We start from the raw sequence: 19,907 nt of genomic DNA on the forward strand, positions 1-19,907 counted from the left end.
CATTATGAACAGGCGCCCATGTCAGACAATGATTTTGCAACACAAAATCATTTCTGACTCATGCACACACAAGTACAAGAATCTTCAGTGGGAATAAGATCAAATTAGTGTGGAAAGCTTTGACCTAGATAAGTACCAATAAGATATAAAAATTCAGTGCTGCTATTTTAGTTCTCACAACTATATCTACTTAATTTATACATCATATAAAAATAATGATAAGCTAAATGTTTGTGAGTTAACATTTTTGCAAGCTGGTCAAACTTTGTCTAATGCCATCGTGAACCCAAGTGCGTATGTTCATGACTATGTGAAGGGTTTACAGCCAAAGGAACTCTGGGCAAAGGAGGTGCATTGAACATGATACTGAGTCCCCAGTAAACATGAAGCGTTTGTAGCCAAAGGAACAGGATGGGTAAGAGACTTTAACTTAACATGTCACATGATGGGTAAGAGATTTAAACTTAACATGTCACATGATGGGTAAGAGATTTAAACTTAACATGTCACATGATGGGTATGAGACTTAAACTTAACATGTCACATGATGGGTAAGAGACTTAAACTTAACATGTCACCTGATGGGTATGAGACTTGATACAAGAGTTTGTAATAACTTATATGAAATTAGACAAAGACAGCAAAATAAGAATTTCAGAACAAATTAAATTAGTTATACTTTACAAGATGTTGTAATGTCTGCATAAGCACAAAGTACAACCTCCATAAGCTTCAACAAAGGGACATAACTAATCTGTGCAAAGGCTCTGGAGCTCAAGTCACCAACATTTAATTCTATTATAAACCTTTGGTGAAAATCAAGTTTGAGTGATCCAGGGTGTCTGAGTTGACAATGATGATGACATTACATGCAACATCAAATCTGTTTTACTCTGTAAATATTTTTTTTTCTGCTCTAAGTTAAAAGCACTGGAAATAGTGAGGACAATTACTACTTACAATGTATGGTGTTGGACACATTTTGGAAAACAGGTACACAGGTATACCTTGGTTGACAAAGATTCCTGCAGTCAGTAAAGCAAATCTGAAACATGAAGCAAACAGAAAGGTCAAGACAAATTACATATGGCAGAAGAAGAAAGCTTTGTAATATATTTACAACCACAGTGAATTTATTTATCTCCCTCATTTAGCTGAGAAGTACACTTTTGTCTGTATATTAATACCAGCAAATGACTCACAAAATGAATGCCAGACAACAGAATATTTCTACGTATTAATTAACTTTGTTATGTATTTCTGAATCAATGGCAAATTTTACAAGGATTTCTTCCATTTCTGAGCAACATGTCATGTTGTGTGTGTACTGATTCTGAAGTTTCTCTGATATTATAGCATTCATGGACAGTTTCTAATTTGATATTTCAGTAAAATAATGAAAACTAGTAACTCAAAAGCAACAGTGGTTTCACAGTATTTCCCAACATTCATAGTGTTTCTCCATGTTCACCTTAATTCAAAGTATGTCCCCATGTTCATCTCAATTCACAGAATTTCCTATGTTCACCTTAATTCACAGTATTTACCCAAGTTCATATCATTTTATAGTATTTCCTCAGGTTCATCTGAATTCATAAAATTTCCAATGTATACCTTAACTGAGAGTATTTCCCTATGTTCACCTTAACTGACAGTATTTCCCCATATTCATCTTAATTCAGAGTATCTCCCTATGTTCACCTTAATTCACAGTATTTCCCCACCAAGTTTTCATATTTAACACTTTTAGCTTTAAAAGCAACAGCAAAAGTGCTGGGTTACTGAGCCTGGATCTGAATTCAGTTTCAGTTTTATTATGTTAGCAATACTGAACAATCTCTCTCAGTCAGCATTAGAATGCTAAAGAACCAATATTCCTTTCATAATCTGACAAAGATGAGGAAATTTATATCTTCCAGTTATTGAGTCCTTTAGCTGGGAAATAAGGTGCCATTGCACATCAACTCTGTCTGCATGAAGTACATCATCAGGTAGAATGCCAACATGATACTTCCGGAGTTCTCCATTTAATTTATCGGCAGCCTTTCCTGCAGCAAGGTGCATAAAATGACTGGGACAATCTGATGGTGACAGTTTCCAAATTACAGAATGCGACTCCATTTTGAATTCCAGTCATCACTGATGCATTATCAATTAAAAACCTCATACAGTTCTGCCAACTTTTATTCAAAGCATTATAAAGCAAATCAAAAATGTTTTCTCCAGTGGAATCTACTATTAATTCTGGTAATGAAAGAAGAGCACTCTGATACGGCCCTTTTTTGTTGTCAAAGTCTCTTACACAGACTGAGTACAAATTTTTGTCATAATAATCACTACTCCTGTCTGTGACAATACTAAACGACCCAATTTTCATGGTTTCTGCAATTTTAAGCAAAGTATCTTCTGCTAAACACCAAACAATACTAGATGATTTTGTTCTAGCACATGCATATTTTCTGCAATTTTGGAATCAAGAAACATTTGTTTGAACAAAGGACCAGCGTAGTTTTCTACCACACAGCGCTGGGGGTAGTCCATGTTCTATCAAGAACTCAGTAAATAATGCCTCTGTATTTATAAAATGTGTGTCCACAATTGAGTTCTGCTGTAAAAAAGAAGTTAGCTTAGTATTGGAGATAGTAAAAATAGCTAATTCAAGGTTTCTTTGTTTTACCACCATGACCAATATTAAAATCCTTTCCACACAGCCTACCATGGGTGTGAAGATGCCCTAGAATGGAATGCTGTATTATGTAATTCATGTATTCCTCTCTGAATTGGTTTTTCATCTTTTTCTAATCCATCTGTGAAGTTATTTGAAAAACATTTTTGCTCTAACACACGCATCGACTATAATAAATCTGATGACTTTTAGTGCCAAATACCTCCAGACTGGTTCTGTACCAGATATGAATTAGAACAAAGAATCTGCGAGCAAAGATTACAAATTAGAAAACCAGTCTGTTCTCTCCTAACAAAGCCATACAGCTGCTATAAATAGAAACCAAGGTCAAAAGTTTGAAAGTAGAAACCAGCATATTTCTTGGAAATAGGGCAGCTGCTATAAATAGAATATAATACTGTTAGGAAAGTGCATGCAAGTCTACGGACAAGCGTATTTTTATGTCGTAGTTACGTAGAAGCCGTCTTTTGAAGAATATGGTCTGTGGGGTTAACAGGATGTTAATAAAAATTGAGAAAATAAATTATCAATTCTTTTGGGAGGGGGATATACCAAAAACACATAGTCTGAATATGTTTATGCATAATGCACAATTTTGTTGAAAAAAGCATAATGATTACGCCAAAAGCATAATGGTTGGCATATATGCAATGACTAATATTGGCTGCGAGAGAGAGAAAGAGTGCGAGTAAAATAAAAAAGTATTTATCATAACCATTTTCTACATGTACACATATATACACCTATACAATTATACACATATACCCATACATATGCTGCAACACACACATATGAATTTAATATGTGTCTATGCTCTTCTACTTTTATTAATAATGATCCTGATATTAAACCCATATACAAAGAGAATATTAAAGCTATGCATTAGTTGCTTACAGAATAAAATACAAAAGTCAATAACTCAGGTCAAGTAGAAAATAAACTTGATTTTGGATAAGATTAAATCCAACATACAATGTTACATTAATGCCGCATACAATGAAATAATTTTTAAAAAAATACTAAAAAGTAATGCAAATTATATATATATATGCATGTTACTACTAGATTCAACATTCACTTTATACAAGTTTTATACAGTAAATATTTTCATTACTCATCTGACAAATTTACATTCTATTATCATTTTCAATGATTATTTTCTCTTAAAATAGATACACAAATTAGGAGATAAATATGACTTTAACAATTTGCTGCATTAACACATTTGTGAATACTCTTTTTTGTAGATGTGTATATTATATAACTAATACATTTTTCCTTTCTAATTTACCCAACACCAAAACAAATGAGGCCATACCTCCATCACTAATGTAACATGAATTATGCTTGTAAAACTGATGCACTTATTCCCCATATTAACCTCCACCCCAAAGAACAAGTCTCTTGCGTAGGTCATGTAAGGTAAGGACGGCCCCAATGGAAAATGTCAGATCAGTTGGATACGTGACTTTGTCTCTTCAAGTTATGACTCTGAGGGATATCAGCTGCTTGCATAATTTTATTTTTTCATGTCCAGATGGTGTATAAATGGCTATTAGTCAAACAATTCAATAAGATATGATCCAGGGGTTAGGCCAATGGAGGTAGGAATCATTATCAGGCATGACCCCGGGGCCAAGAAGAAATAGGGCCCCAGGTTCAATGTCAATAGCATGCATAATATTTTGTTGTTGTCACACCCAGTAAGTATATACATTATACATGTAATAGGACAGGAATCTGAATAATTTCTGTGTTATGATCCAGGGACTGATTTCCTTGGGTTTATAAATGACACTGTCATGACCCAAGGCTCCAGTCTGAAAAACTTTGACACAGGTCCTTTCAAGATATATGAGATATAAATCAGGAGTTATGTGAAATTTATTTGGAATCAACCCAAACCCTCTTGCCTTGCCCAAAGGCATGTGATCAAATTGCTGGAATGACCTACTCCCACAGCACTGTCACTGACCCCAGCTCCATGTGTTACATGTCTTTAGCTTTAAGTGTGTAGCTGGAGTTCAGGGATATATGTACACCTGACCATATATATGTACATGCAGACTGTATCACAATGTCATCATGCTTTAGAGATGTATGTACACTCAAGGCCTTCCATTACATTTAAAGTTGGACAGCGAGCTGCCAAAGTAGGTGGGGGGTTTGGGGACCACCCCCATTGGGGATACAGCTTCTTTTTTAAGTAGCCAGGTGTAAAGTAAAGGTAGCCAGGTAAATCACAAGGCTCTCAGCTGATAAGGAAAGCCCTGAACACAGGACCATATGTATGTACATACAGACTGTACCACAATATACCCATGCTTCTGGGATGTATGCATGCTTGACCATATGTACATACTTACTGTTATCACAATATCCCATGTTCCAGGGATGTATCTATGCATGCTTGACCATTATGTACATAGTGTTATCACAATATCGGTGCTCCAGGGATGTATCTATGCATGACAGTTTTTCATATGTACATATGGATCACAGTATTCCCTTGCCTATGGGATTATCAGCTAATAGCTGTAGGTACATACATATGGACTGTATCACAGTATCCCCATGCCTAGGGGATTATCAATGTATGACTGTATTTATATACATATGGATCACAGTATCCCCATGCCTATGGGATTATCAACTAATAACTGTAGGTATGTACATATGGACTTTATCACAATATCCTCATGCCTATGGGATTATCAACTAATAACTGTAGGTATGTACATATGGACTTCATCACAATATCCCCATCCTGAGGGGATTATCAACTAATAACTGTAGGTATGTACATATGGACTTTATCAATATCCCCATGAACTAATAACTGTAGGTATGTACATATGGACTTTATCAATATCCCCATGCCTATGGGATTATCAACTAATAACTGTAGGTATGTACATATGGGCTTTATCACAATATCCTCATGCCTATGGGATTATCAACTAATAACTGTAGGTATATACATATGGACTTCATCACAATATCCCCATCCTGTGGGGATTATCAACTAATAACTGTAGGTATGTACATATGGACTTTATCACAATATCCCCATGCCTATGGGATTATCAACTAATAACTGTAGGTATGTACATATGGACTTCATCACAATATCCCCATGCCTATGGGATTATCAACTAATAACTGTAGGTATGTACATATGGACTTCATCACAATATCCCCATGCTTATGGGATTATCACCTAATAACTGTAGGTATGTACATCCCCATGCTGAGGGGATTATCAATGTATGTACAAATGGACTGTATCAGTATCCCCATCCAATGGGGATTATCAATATACAACTGTATGTACATATATACAGACTGTATCACAATCCATTCCTAGGGGATTATCAATGTACAACTGTATGTACGTACATATGGACTGTATCACAATCCATTCCTAGGGGATTATCAATGTACAACTGTATGTACGTACATATGGACTGTATCACAATCCATTCCTAGGGGATTATCAATGTACAACTGTATGTACGTACATATGGACTGTATCACAATTCATTCCTAGGGGATTATCAATGCATGACTGTATGTAAACATGGACTGTATCACAATATACACATGTGTAGGAGATTATCAACACATTACTGCATGCATATATAGATCACAATATCCTCATGCCTAGGGGATTATCTGGACTGTATCAAAATATCATGTGCATTGGGGATTTATGTACACCAGACTGTACATAACTACAAACTGACAGTATCACAATGACTCACTGATTCAGTTATGTATGCCTGACTGTATGTATGTATGTATGTATGTATGTATGCATGCATGCATGTATGTATGTATGTATCTATGTATGCATATATTAACATATGGACTGTATCACAATATCTCATGAGCCTGGGATGCAGTTATGCCTGACAAATTGTATGCACATATGGATTGTATCATAACTTTACTCTATTTAGGAGATATACATACACTAGACTGTATGCTTGTACATATGGATTGTATCATAACATCACTCTGTGTAGGAGATATACATACACTTGACTGTGCTTGTACATATGGATTGTATCATAACATCACTCTGTGTAGGAGATATACATACACTTGACTGTGCTTGTACATATGGATTGTATCATAACATCACTCTGTAGGAGATATACATACACTAGACTGTATGCTTGTACATATGGATTGTATCATAACAACACTCTGTGTAGGAGATATACATACACTTGACTGTGCTTGTACATATGGACAGCATCATATTATACTTCGTGGAGAGACATTGTATGCCACATTGTGCAAAAATTTAGCATGATATCAATATCATAAAAAGAAATTAAAGATTATCAACATTGCATAGGTTTGAGAGATTCCTCCCTCCATTCCATGCAAATCCATTTCCAATTAACTACAAAAAAGGTGTTACATGTTTAGGCTCTTTCAAACAGTAACAAGAAAAGAGTGAAGACAACAAGCTTTGTAAAATTTAACAAATAATTAATTTCCCAAGAAAACCAAGTTAAAAATGAGAAAAGGAACTTATGGTTTTACGATTTAAGTCCAAAAATAATCCAAGAATTAAAAAGTAAAAAATTCTAATGAAAAAGAGTTCGAATCCTGATGAAATCCAAAATGGAAGGCGATTACAATGTTGTGGTCAACATCACACTGATGTGTCAACAGTTCTTTTTTGAGTCACAGAAAATAATATCCAATTTGAAATCTGTATAAATTTTGACAACTCTCTTTGTCCAAGAATTATTTTGGAGCACAAGTATTTCCAGGGAAAAATAATCTCTTGGAATCAAAATAATTTGAAGAAAAATGAAATAATTAGCTCAAAAACTGGTCACAACATAACACACTTTGACTTCTCAAGTGTTATGGCAAGATTAACTATTATTTCTCAAAACAACAATAATAAATCTAGCTACAATACAAAACAGATGCCCAGATGTGGGTCCATACTAGGGAAAAAGAAGAGTTTGTAACAATTGTTACAAATTATTTGACATGTACTCCAAGTACGGCCTCGAATTCACTTTATGAATCTTACTCTGAGAAAGAACCTTTTTTTTAAAACAAAGTTGTTTACTACAAACTATCTGAATCAAGGTCAGGAACTAGGTCAGCATTAGATACAAAGTTTCTATTATTAGTTGTTTATTAAAAAAAAACAGTCAGGTCAAACAAGACTGAACTGAATTTCTGGACAATGTCAAATCCAATAAATAAAATTACATTACAATAACAAGCAATGGAATATAAAAAAATTAAAACAAACAAACAAACAATTAAATTAAATATAAATTAAATCAAATATACATAACAAAGAGCACTACCACAAAGTAGCATGTTTACTGTAATCAGCTGTGCCATCACCAAAGTACATTCAACTGATACATGCTTGCTAGATGTAAATATATACAAGTCTAACAGTATAACAGTGTAAGGTTTAAATATATATATGTCTAAAGGTATAAGGTGTAATTTTCAGTGGAAAATGCAGCAATCTCATTGAATGGGCCAGCAACAATTTGCACTAAAAGTATATCAGATACTGTTAAACTGAATTTTGCTTTAATGGGTCCCCTATATGACAAAATTAATATAGCACTTGTTTCACATCATGAGCAATATTATGAGATAGTCAAACATCAGATTTTCTGGATACCCCTTTCAATTTTCAAAACCAATGCATTCTTTTTCTTACTTTTGCATTACTTGATATTGGAAAGTGAGTCCATCACAAGGACCCACTGGTTTTCTGAGTAAGTAAGATCCCTAAAAAGCAATGGAATAGTCTGCAATCTGTTATCTTTCTGAGTCAAGGGGATCCATGAAATTCAATGGAATAGTCTGCAATCTGTTATCTTTCTGAGTAAGGGAGATCCATGAAATGCACTGGAATTGTCTGTAATATATAACCTTGGCCTTGGTATGTGTTTTTAGTTTTTGTAGAGAATGACCCACTATTAATATATACATCACAATATTACTGTGACAATATCAAAAAGTGCAATATCTCAAAACAACATTAGGCTCACATTAATAATTGTTTTGTATAACACTGCATAATCCTGTTTGATCTGTACAACAATATTTTCTATCTTGTACATTCTATTGGAGGTGTACAACAACATTTTCCCTCTACATTCTTTTTTAGGTGTACAACAATATTTTCCCTCCTCTACATTCTACTGGAGGTGTACAGCATTTTCTTTGTGTACATTCTATTTTAGGTGTACGACATTTTCCCTCTTCATTCTATTGGAGGTGTACAACATTTACCCACATCTACATTCTATTGGAAGTGTAAAACAATTTTTACCCCACCTACATTCTATTGGAGGTGTACAACAACCTTTTCCCTTCTCTACATTCTATTTTAGGTGTACAACATTTTCCCTCCTCTACATTCTGTTGGAGGTGTACAACATTTACCCACCTCTACATTCTACTGGAGGTGTAAAACAATATCCCCCCTCTACATTCTACTGGAGGTGTACAGCATTTTCTATCCTGTACATTCTATTTTAACATTTACCCACCTATACATTTTATTGGAGATGTAAAACAATATTTTCCCCAATCTACATTCTATTGGAGGTGTAAAACAACCTTTTCCCTCCTGTACATTCTATTTTAGGTGTACAACATTTTCCTTCCTCTACATTCTATTGGATGTGTACAACCTTTTCCCTCCTCTTCATTCTGTTGGAGGTGTAAAACAATATTTTCTATCCCCTACCCAAAACAAATATTTAAAGAATATGCCTAGCCTATGGAAATGGTTCAAAGTAAATGCCATTAATTATAGTTAGGAATTTCATATACATCTCTTCTTCCAGGAACATTTATTTGATACAATATGAGATAACATCAGAAAAGAAACATATCTACATGAAAACACTATCAAGGCCTTAATACACAAACACTGAGGCATCCCTGCACTCTTCTTGTGTGCATGATAATACTAATAAGCAACGGTTAAAAATAAAAGTTTTCATTATTTATTTTTAGAGATTCACTATTAATTTAATGATTATTTATTAATTATAAGAATTTAGCTTCATATTTTGCAGAATTTATAATGTCATGATGTCATCAAGCTTGAAAACACTAAATTCAGAAATAGCCTTCACTTCACTATCACTGTTTATTAAGTATGTAATCAATTTCAAGATTGATGGCTTCAGGAATCCATTAAAATGGGATGTTTTATTTTTTAATCCATCATGAGGTGATAAAACTTTGTAAAATAATGTTGTTATGCACTCCTATAAAATGCTGAATCTTATATATTTGTCATAACATTCTGTGAAAGCTGTAAAACATATAATACAGAAATACATAAACAATACATATAATGCAGAAAATACATACACATTCATATACATAAATACCAAGCTGCCATTGATGTTATAGGTGATGATTATGTACAGTTATACCTATTACTATGGTGTCTTCCATCATATCCTATAACTATGGGTTTCTGACCTCCAGTAGACAACACATATTTACATAAGCCCTGCAAAGATTAAGCTGAAATTAGAGCACAAATCACTGAGTTCTTTTCCAACAATTAAGACTCAATAAAAGGGTAATTAAAGTGAAACCCCACAAAATACCCAAAAAAAAACCTTGAGACCAAATTTAATTTTTGTCCAAGAAATTTTCAATTTGAAGAAGAAAAATATATCCTTTTATATATAAGTAGATATACATACACAAAATTATTGACACTAGATTAACTTTAAGACCAAAAAGCCCCAAAACATTCATGTTTTTCATGGGATTTGAGAGAGACAGAAGAGAATTTTGTTCGTGTGCATGTGTGAAATAGGAAAAGAACTTATTTGACAAGGGAGAGAGAGAGAGGATCTACTTACAAGAACCTGTATGTATTATGCAAATGAGGAAGCTGTTTACTTTTTTTAACATTTTAATGAAAAATTAGATGAAACAATGTATGCTCTTTCTGAATACTGTTTTATTGGTTTCCACTGGCAAAGTATGAAAAGTGAATCCACTGGCATAGTCATTAAACAGCTTATTAATTTTTTAAACAAGCATTCTATTGAATATAGCATGAGTGATTAGATAATAAGCAGATAATCTGTCTAAATTGGCTTATCTTTAAGTGTCTAGTTATTACCAATTTACCTTAAAAGCATGCCCTTCTTTAAGGTGCAAAAACTTCAGATTAACTTACTGTTTGCCCTAATACATGTTGGAGTAAATGTTGAGTACTAATTTTACCTCAACTGCCCTAGGGAAATTGTAGGGCCAGTAACTCACTGATCAGCCTACTATTATAATAGTATTTACTAACTGTAAATAATTTAGCTAAATATGTGTCTATTGTATATTCTACCTACCACATGACCACAGGCTATTTCCACACAATAAATATAAAACGTTTTTTAGAATTTTACAGTACATCTATAAGTCTGAAGTGAGTCTGGATTTTATTGGGGTTTACTTAGTGAAAACTAATATTTGGAACAAAAAATATTGTTTTGCTTTTCTGAGGAGACATTTTGGTTTACAAGAAAAATATAATATTAAGGAAAGAAAAATTTGGGACCAAAAAAAATGATTATCTCATGGAGATTTTGGTATACTAGGGTTTCATTTTTGAGGGATTTCATTATATAATGAGTACAAATGTCTTTAACATGTACAAATGTGAGAAGAATAAAGATTTACTCCAATGTTTAGTCGGGTTGGTCTATAAATAGATTTAAACTCGTCTTGTAAGACCACTGCCATGAAAGACATCTGTCTGGAAAGACCACCTTTTCAATGCATTGACAAATCAATTATAAAGTGTTCTAACATGTAATATTATAAGCATTAGTCAAAGTTCTACCTTGGTGGCCTGTATTACTGTGTGAATTTTACTTGTGTAGACTACATCAGTATCATAATTTTACCTAGGAGGCCTGTATTAAAGTGAATTTTACTTGTACAGACAATAACCTAATGTAAGACCTTTACCTGGGAGACCTACATTATTGTGTGAATTTTACTTGTGCAGACTCTAATTCAATGTGAGACCTTTACCTTGGAGGCCTGTATTATTGTGTGAATTTTACTTGTGCAGACAGAAATTCAGTGTGAGAACTTTGCCTGGGAGACCTGTATTAAAGTATGAATTTTACTTGTGCAGACTGTAATTTAATGAGATTTTTACCTGGGATGCTTGGATTATTGCATAAAACTTACTTGTGCAGACTAATTCAATGAGACCTTTACCTGGGAGGCCTGTATTATTGTGAGATCATTCATCATGGAAAATCCAGCTGCCATTCTGGCTCTCAGTCCTGCAATTAAAGTAAACAAAGCTTCATTCTCTTTTCATTTAAGTCCTGAAAACTATAACAAAATATTTTTGGCCCAAAATAATCTATATTTTCAAGGTGAAGTTTACTTTTAAATGGGTCATTAATGAGAATGGGTCATACAATCATTTAGGTAGAACACTCTCTATACAACAGTAAATTTCAGCATCCCAAAACGCTGAAATTTAACAGAATGTGCCTACATCAAAATTTCATGCAACCATTTCCAGGGCCTTCCATTAGATATAATAGTTGGCGGGTGAGTTGCCAAAGTAGGCAAGGGAGTTTGGGGGACCTCACCAAATGGGGATAGATATTTTTATTTTAAGTATCTGGGTGTAAAGTGAAAGTATCCAGGTAGATCACCAGCTCCCACCTGATAAGAAAAGCCCTGAATGTCTCTCTATTCCAAACCTAATAGTAGTACAGGTAGATCACCAGCTCCCACCTGATAAGAAAAGCCCTGAATGTCTCTCTATTCCAAACCTAATAGTAGTACAGGTAGATCACCAGCTCCCACCTGATAAGAAAAGCCCTGAATGTCTCTCTATTCCAAACCTAAAAGTGGTAAGATATCAGATCAACATTTGTACCTCACAATGAATTTCATCAATTTATCTCCTGTGTATTGTTATATTTGTTTAACCTCAGATGACTCTTTGCAGAATCTAGTTTTGACACTTCATGTTTAATTCTGATATGAACAAAATTTCCAAATAACATGATCTACAATAATTTGCTAACAAACATTGTTCAATGAAATCTACAAGATCAGCCATCTGACCTGCTGTTCCAAATTCAATTCTGGTGAGTAAACGTAATCGCAGCTCCTCCACCTGCTTATTTTCCACCAACTGTAGCAACTCATTCCGTGATTCCTCATTCTGAAAATTGAGATAAAAAGATCTCTAGTCATTCATCCTTTGTGAAACAATGCAGAATTAGAAAACAAAGCTTATATACATAAAAGCAGCCTTAAAAATGTAAAAACAAAATTTTAATTCCAACTAGATGAAATAAGACATTGTGGAAGCGTCTAAAAGAGCTGAACCCACCAAAGAACAGTTGTCTTCCCCCTAGACTGAAGCAAAACGATATAGCAACATCTGTCCAAGACAATAAGGAAATGTTCGCAAAAAAAATTATAAGCATCTCCTGTAACAGTATTCAGAACCAGACTAACATCCCAATTGAACTTGATGCTCTTCTATTATTTATAAAAGCTAAAATTCCTGATGATAATTATTTTTCAATGGCTAATGTTAGTGAAGCTCATGTTTTTGATATGCTAATTAAGGTGAATATCAATAAATACTCTGGACTGGATGGTACTGGTCCATGAATTCTTAAAATTGCTGCACCAGTAACAACAAAGTAACTAATGCATATCATAAACTTAAGTATAATGAGTGGTAATTTTCCAGAAACACTGAAATGTGCAAAGGTTACGCCTATCTTTAAGAAAGGAGAAAAGGAGAATCCAGGGAATTAGAGACCAACATCAATTCTACCTGTATTGTCAAAATTATTTGAAATTCATGTAGCCATTCAGTCTATAAACTTTTTGAAACTTACTCTATTTCATAAAGCACAATCAGGATTTAGAAAGTACCACTCATGCCAAACAATACCAAATTAATTGATCTTTGGCTGAAGGAAATGGATAATGGACATATGACTGGGATTGTTTTCCTTCACTTCAAGAAAACATTTGATCTTACTGATCATGAAATCCTGCTGCAAAAGTTGAACTGTTACAGGTTCAACAGTCTTTCTTTAAACTAGTTTAGATCATACCTAAACCAAAGGTCTCAACAAATAAGCATTGGCAATATTAGCTTTCAAACTCACACTATTCATTCAGGGGTCCCTCAAGGCTCAGTTTTGGTACCACTAATCTTCCTTATCTGTATCAATGATCTACCATTAAATAATGAATCCATACAGATTTGTTTGCAAATGATGCAACCTTGTATACATCTAGTTCTGAAAATGAAGTTATCCAAACGAGATTAAACTCAGACCTTATTCGAGTCCAAAACTGGACACAACAAAATAGGATGATAATTAATGAAGGTAATACAAAATGTATGATTTTGGGGACATCACAAAAACTACACAAGTCAAGGAACCCAGAACTATCTCTTGCAATAAATAATCATCCATGAGAAAATGTCAAACATGAAGGCTTGTAGGTATGTAAATAGATAATAATTTATTATGGAATGACCATATTGATAAGCTTTGTAAAACACTGTCATCCAAAATTGCCCTACTCAGCAGAATCAAGAAATATTTACCAACAGAAACTCACAATCTATACTACAAGTCATATATTCTTCCAACAATGGATTATTGTTTAAATGTATGGGGAAACTGGGCTAATTTTGAGCTTGACAGGATTTATAAACTTCAGAAACGAGCAGCACACATAATTTTAGATGCATCTCAAAAGCATTATTTAAAGAACTCAAATGGTTCACAATATATGCAGGATTGATTTTCACAAGGCAGTTGTTTTACATAAATGTCTACAAGGAACTGCACCAGAGTATCTTCAGGACTTTTTCAGGCATTTTTCAACACAATACCAGTTGAGATCAATATCACATGGAAACATAGCACCAAAACCAAGATCAGAGCAATTTAAAAAGAGCTTCCAATACTCTGGTATAGTTAGTTGTTGAGTAGGGATTGCATTTTTCTTTTTTTTTTAAACTGAAACTACATAAATTGAGTAGGGATTGCTTCTTCTTTTTTAAAACTGAAACTACATAAATTGAGTAGGGATTGCTTTTTTCTTTTAAAAGAACTGAAACTATATAAATTGAGTAAGGATCGCTTTTTGTTTTAAAGAACTATGGCTATATAAATTGAGTAGGGATCACTTTTTTCTTTTTAAAGAACTGAAACTATATAAATGGAGAAGGGGTTGCTTTCTTCTTTTTCAAGAATTGAAAGTATATATGTTGAGTAGTGGGGTTTTTTTTTCTTTATTAGGAACTGAAACAATATAAATTGAGTAGGGATTGCTTTTTTCTTTAAAGAACTGAAAGTATATAAATTAAGTGGGGATCACTTTTTGTTTTAAAGAACTGAGGCTATATAAATTGAATAGGGATCACTTTTTTCTTTTTAAAGAACTGAAACTATATAAATGGAGTAGGGGTTGCTTTATTCTTTTTCAATAACTGAAACCATATATATTGAGTAGGGGTTGGTATTTTTCTTCATAAAGAACTGAAACTATATAAATTGAGTAGGGACTGCTTTTTTCTTTTAAAAGAACTGAAACTATATAAATTGAGTGGGGGTCACTTTTTGTTTAAAGAACTGAGACTATATAAATTGAGTAGGATCACTTTTTGTTTAAAGAACTGAGACTATATAAATTGAGTAGGATCACATTTTGTTTAAAGAACTGAGACTATATAAATTGAGTAGGATCACTTTTTGTTTAAAGAACAGAAACTATATAAATTGAGTAGGATCACTTTTTGTTTAAAGAACTGAGACTATATAAATTGAGTAGGATCACATTTTGTTTAAAGAACTGAGACTATATAAATTGAGTAGGATCACTTTTTGTTTAAAGAACAGAAACTATATAAATTGAGTAGGATCACTTTTTGTTTAAAGAACTGAGACTATATAAATTGAGTAGGATCACATTTTGTTTAAAGAACTGAGACTATATAAATTGAGTAGGATCACTTTTTGTTTAAAGAACAGAAACTATATAAATTGAGTAGGATCACTTTTTGTTAAAGAACAGAAACTATATAAATTGAGTAGGATCACTTTTTGTTTAAAGAACAGAAACTATATAAATTGAGTGGGATCACTTTTTGTTTAAAGAACAGAAACTATATAAATTGAGTAGGATCACTTTTTTCAAGGATACATAAATGACACTGCATGTAAACACAAGTTAATACTTACTATTACTCTAGCAAATTTTTTTTTTAAAAAGTGAAAATAAAACATGAAGCCAATAGTATGATCACTGATATCTTTCCCATTAATATCAAACATCCTACATCTGGGCATTAGAATAATAAAGTCACTGAACAAAGTTCATTTTACTCTGTCTACACCACACTATTTACAAAGTCCAAAATATTTTCGAGTGAATTTTTCAGTTCTTGTAGCTTGTCATCACGCTGTTTTTCAAGAGCTCCAAGTTCAGCGATTATGTCCTTTTCACTTTTCCTCAAATTATTTTGATGTCAAGATAAAGGAAATGTTCCTATGGATCTTTGCTTTCAATGTACAATCAGCAACAGCTGTCAGTCTCAATGTCTTTTTCAGTACCTGCCTCTCTTCTTCACTCATCCCCATAAACAAAAGTAGAGATATTTTTTTAATTATTACTTACTTAAAAACAGTGTATGGACATTTTATACTATTTTATATTAGATATATTAATATTTCTCTCAGCTTAGCTGTATTCTACATTTTTTGATTTATCGTGTTCACTGCAATTCTCGTCTGTCCTATTTCCACTCAATCCCAAAACAGAACCGGATTGAACTAATTTCATAATTAAGACTATATACAGTTTCTATTTTAAAGCTTGAATGTCTGTATTCACAGACATACCTCTTTCGTCAAAAATGATTTCATGCTGAAAGACTTCTTGTTTTGCCTGTATTAAACACCATTTTAAAGCTTGGTTTTTGTTTCAGCTGCATTTGAATGTGAAGCACTCTCTCCCACTGCACACAAATCAATATCCTTCTGGCATAATTTGTATTTTGCAAAGCTCTCAGAGAAAGATCAAAGCGAATGGTTCAAATTTAAACAACTGCTAAATCCATGCTTCATACAATTGAAATTCAAAATGTACGACTGCACTGTGGCCAGTTGTGAAAAAATTTCCGTTCCAGCACAATCTTTGTGAAGGTTTTTTTTTTCCCTCTTTTCTTTATTATTTATTCTATAAACAAAAACTACTTATTAATTTCTTTTGTTTCAAGAAAATCAAGGCTTTTCAAGGTACCCAGATAATATTTTGAATTTTCAAGGTGTTTTCAAGGCTTTGAAGGAACATTTTATTTTTCAAAGCCCCCTATGGACCCTGAAAGCAGTAAATTCAACTCAATCATTTACATGTGTAAATACTGACTGATCCACTAAGGGTTGAGCACTGAGGTAAGAACACATAAATGAAATTCTGATTTTGTTGAACAACGGCTTGCATCTAAGTAATTCCTATAAAAATCACTAAAATCAAATTTTATGTTGCATTTCTTATCATTATTCCAACAATCCTGCTGAATGGAATAATGTCCTCTCATTGGTTGCAAGAAAATGACATCCTGCATTTATTTATAACTTATTTTCACCTGGCCAATGAGAAGGCAGAATGCCATTCAGTGCATTGTTCTTGCATATTAAGCAGCCGCAATCATGGCCATATCAAGCAGTAGCAAGGGAAAATGGTCTGGCATTCCTTAACACATTCGGCCCCAATCCTGCCTGTAGGCGTGACGAGACTGTACCCTATTTCTGAGCACTGCAGCATCAAGGTCATTTAAGATACATCAATGTGGGTGGTGTTACAAAAAAGCAGACAGATATAGCTATATTATGATACCAAACAATCTGTAAGTTCTAGATGCACTACAAAATACAGAAGGAAAAACCTCATTTTTTGAACCTGCTATTTTTTCACCCAAAATTCGCTCGTGGTCAGAATGCGATTTTGTGTCCGGATTTTAGACCTTTTGGCCTGACATCTAAGGCAGACCAGTCTGAACTGCACACAGACAGGTGAACCTTTGCAAAAACTAGGATATGGTGGGCATTTGGAATAAAGAGCAGTCTCCATTCGAAAATGATGGGTCCAATAAGCATAGCAAAATCAAAAAAAAAAAACCCCAAAGAACTCCAACTTTTACCCTTCTGCTCATGCACAAGCAAAATAACCAATGGAAGATGATGTTTCCAATATAACTAGGCATCAGTCTCATGGAAAGTCTGTTGAACACCGATGTATTACAATGTATTCAGAAATAACCCCCAAAATGTCTTTCTTACTCGCATTTCAGGCAAAGACAAAATCCTTTGGGGCCGAATGAGTTAAAGGTATGATAGCAAGCCAAACTGTGGATATGCATACAAAGTCAAATGCCTGAACTAAACATCAGTACCAAATTTATTACACTATGCGAAATGTAGCTTGAAATATCAGCGTTTATTCTTAAATAGGTGGCGCAAGAAAGAAGAGAAGTGTCCTCCCTTGTAGTTATTATACAGTACATGTATGACAAGTAAATTGTAATTGCAAGCCCCTGTGTTACAGTGTAGGACTAAGTGATCTGAAAAGGTGAGCGCTTTGATCATTCGGCAACTGGGTTACAAATCCTGGTAAAAGAAGTGAATATGTCCATGGGACGAAAAGTCCCAGTACGAAACAACCCTGGGATGAGCTGGATTTGGGTATGAAATGTCCCGTTATCGCCCAGAGTAGTCCTACAATGGAAGACATAGCATATGTCGGTTTTGTTTTAGTGCTATGTCTTACTATCCAAATAACGGCCTTGTATCGCATGTTCCGATGTTGTTAACATCAGTAAGACTAGTCAAAGTTTCAGGAATATCTCACACATTAGGCAGCATATATCGACACTGTTCCACTAATTTATGTGTATATACGTACTGTGCTGTCTTTATCCTGCCGGAATGAAAATATGACACTAGCAAATGGATGCATTTTCATATTCCGTTGACATAACGTAGTTTAGGTATGCAATAGTATGTTTAAGTAGGTTTATGTGGCGGATATGTTTCTTGAACGAAATGAAACGTTGCTTCACAGTTCCAATAGGCATAATATATTTTTATTCTTTTGTTAAAGAATAATATTTTAACTTATCTGATTTTGGCATTCCAGGCTTTCATCGCTTTCCAGTCAACTGACATGTAGGCCAACGAAATTTGAAAACATGGTCCATTGCTTTTGTGAGAATTTGAATTTATTAGAGAAAAGATATCAGAGTAAGTAAAGTCTGACTAAAACATTATGACTTTACTTTGTAGAAAAGCGCAGTTATTTAAGTTGCCAGTTGTGTGAGATATTCCTGAAAATTTGTTTTACGTTACGATGTTAGTCGACATCAAAACACACTACACAGCGCTGTTTGTTTGGCCGTAAGACCCTGATGCCCAAAACAAATATCAGCGTCAAGGTCTTACATGTAGGACTATCGCACATAGGAACAACACATTGCTCAGGCCGGTCAGGAAAACACTCGAACTCGCAACCTTTAGTTTGTGAGCCTAACATTGAGTTTTCATGATAACAAATGACTGTAACCTTGTCCCATTCTAGCCACTGCTTCAGCTTGCTGTCGACTTCATAATCGACACCGGTTGCTGTCAGTGCCATCTCTGCCGAAGGTTGAGGGACAGACGATGAAAAGAGATAATAATATGTAAAGATTATAAGGAACAGTGACGAAGTATTCCAACTCTACCGGAAAATTGTTTGTCGTAAATCCCTGCTTAATTTTTTTATCTGTATTTAAGTCGTATTATATTCATATTAGATAAAAGAAAATACTTTTTAAGGTCATATAATTCCAACGAATAGATATATTTACATATTGTTTAAAAGCTGATAAATCGCCACTGGTTATATTGTGATCTATATCATGTAGACGCTGATTCCTTTCAAAGTATTTTATAGTCAATCTTCTTTACTTTCGGGGGGTGGGGGGCATGAAAATCAGCTTGTGGATGCTAATTATGTATTTACACATTTGTTATCTTTATATATATATATATATATATATATATATATATATATATATATATATATATATATATATATATATATAGAACAATGAGCTTATTAAAATATC

General features: G+C 33.7%; 1 protein-coding gene across 2 annotated transcripts in view; it reads right to left on the reverse strand.

Annotated features, from left to right (window-relative positions):
• LOC149796281 (phosphopentomutase-like) overlaps positions 1-19,490 on the reverse strand; it is a 116,277-nt gene extending 96,787 nt beyond the window's left edge. For both annotated transcript variants that reach the window (XR_016421653.1, XM_089960922.1), the window contains exons 1-5: positions 19,361-19,490; positions 12,824-12,923; positions 11,954-12,021; positions 10,144-10,223; positions 961-1,045 (exon numbers count right to left, since the gene is read on the reverse strand). Coding sequence is in view for 1 of the 2 variants with exons in the window: in XM_089960922.1 (XP_089817048.1) it covers positions 961-1,045; positions 10,144-10,223; positions 11,954-12,021; positions 12,824-12,923; positions 19,361-19,432 (405 nt within the window). In the remaining variant the exon portion in view is untranslated. The remainder of the gene's footprint in view (positions 1-960; positions 1,046-10,143; positions 10,224-11,953; positions 12,022-12,823; positions 12,924-19,360) is intronic.
• Between the last annotated feature and the right edge of the window lie 417 nt (positions 19,491-19,907).

Source organism: Sinohyriopsis cumingii, chromosome 6 (genome assembly GCF_028554795.1).
Source record: "Sinohyriopsis cumingii isolate HCF-2022 chromosome 6, ASM2855479v2, whole genome shotgun sequence".
Lineage (NCBI taxonomy): Eukaryota > Metazoa > Mollusca > Bivalvia > Unionida > Unionidae > Sinohyriopsis > Sinohyriopsis cumingii.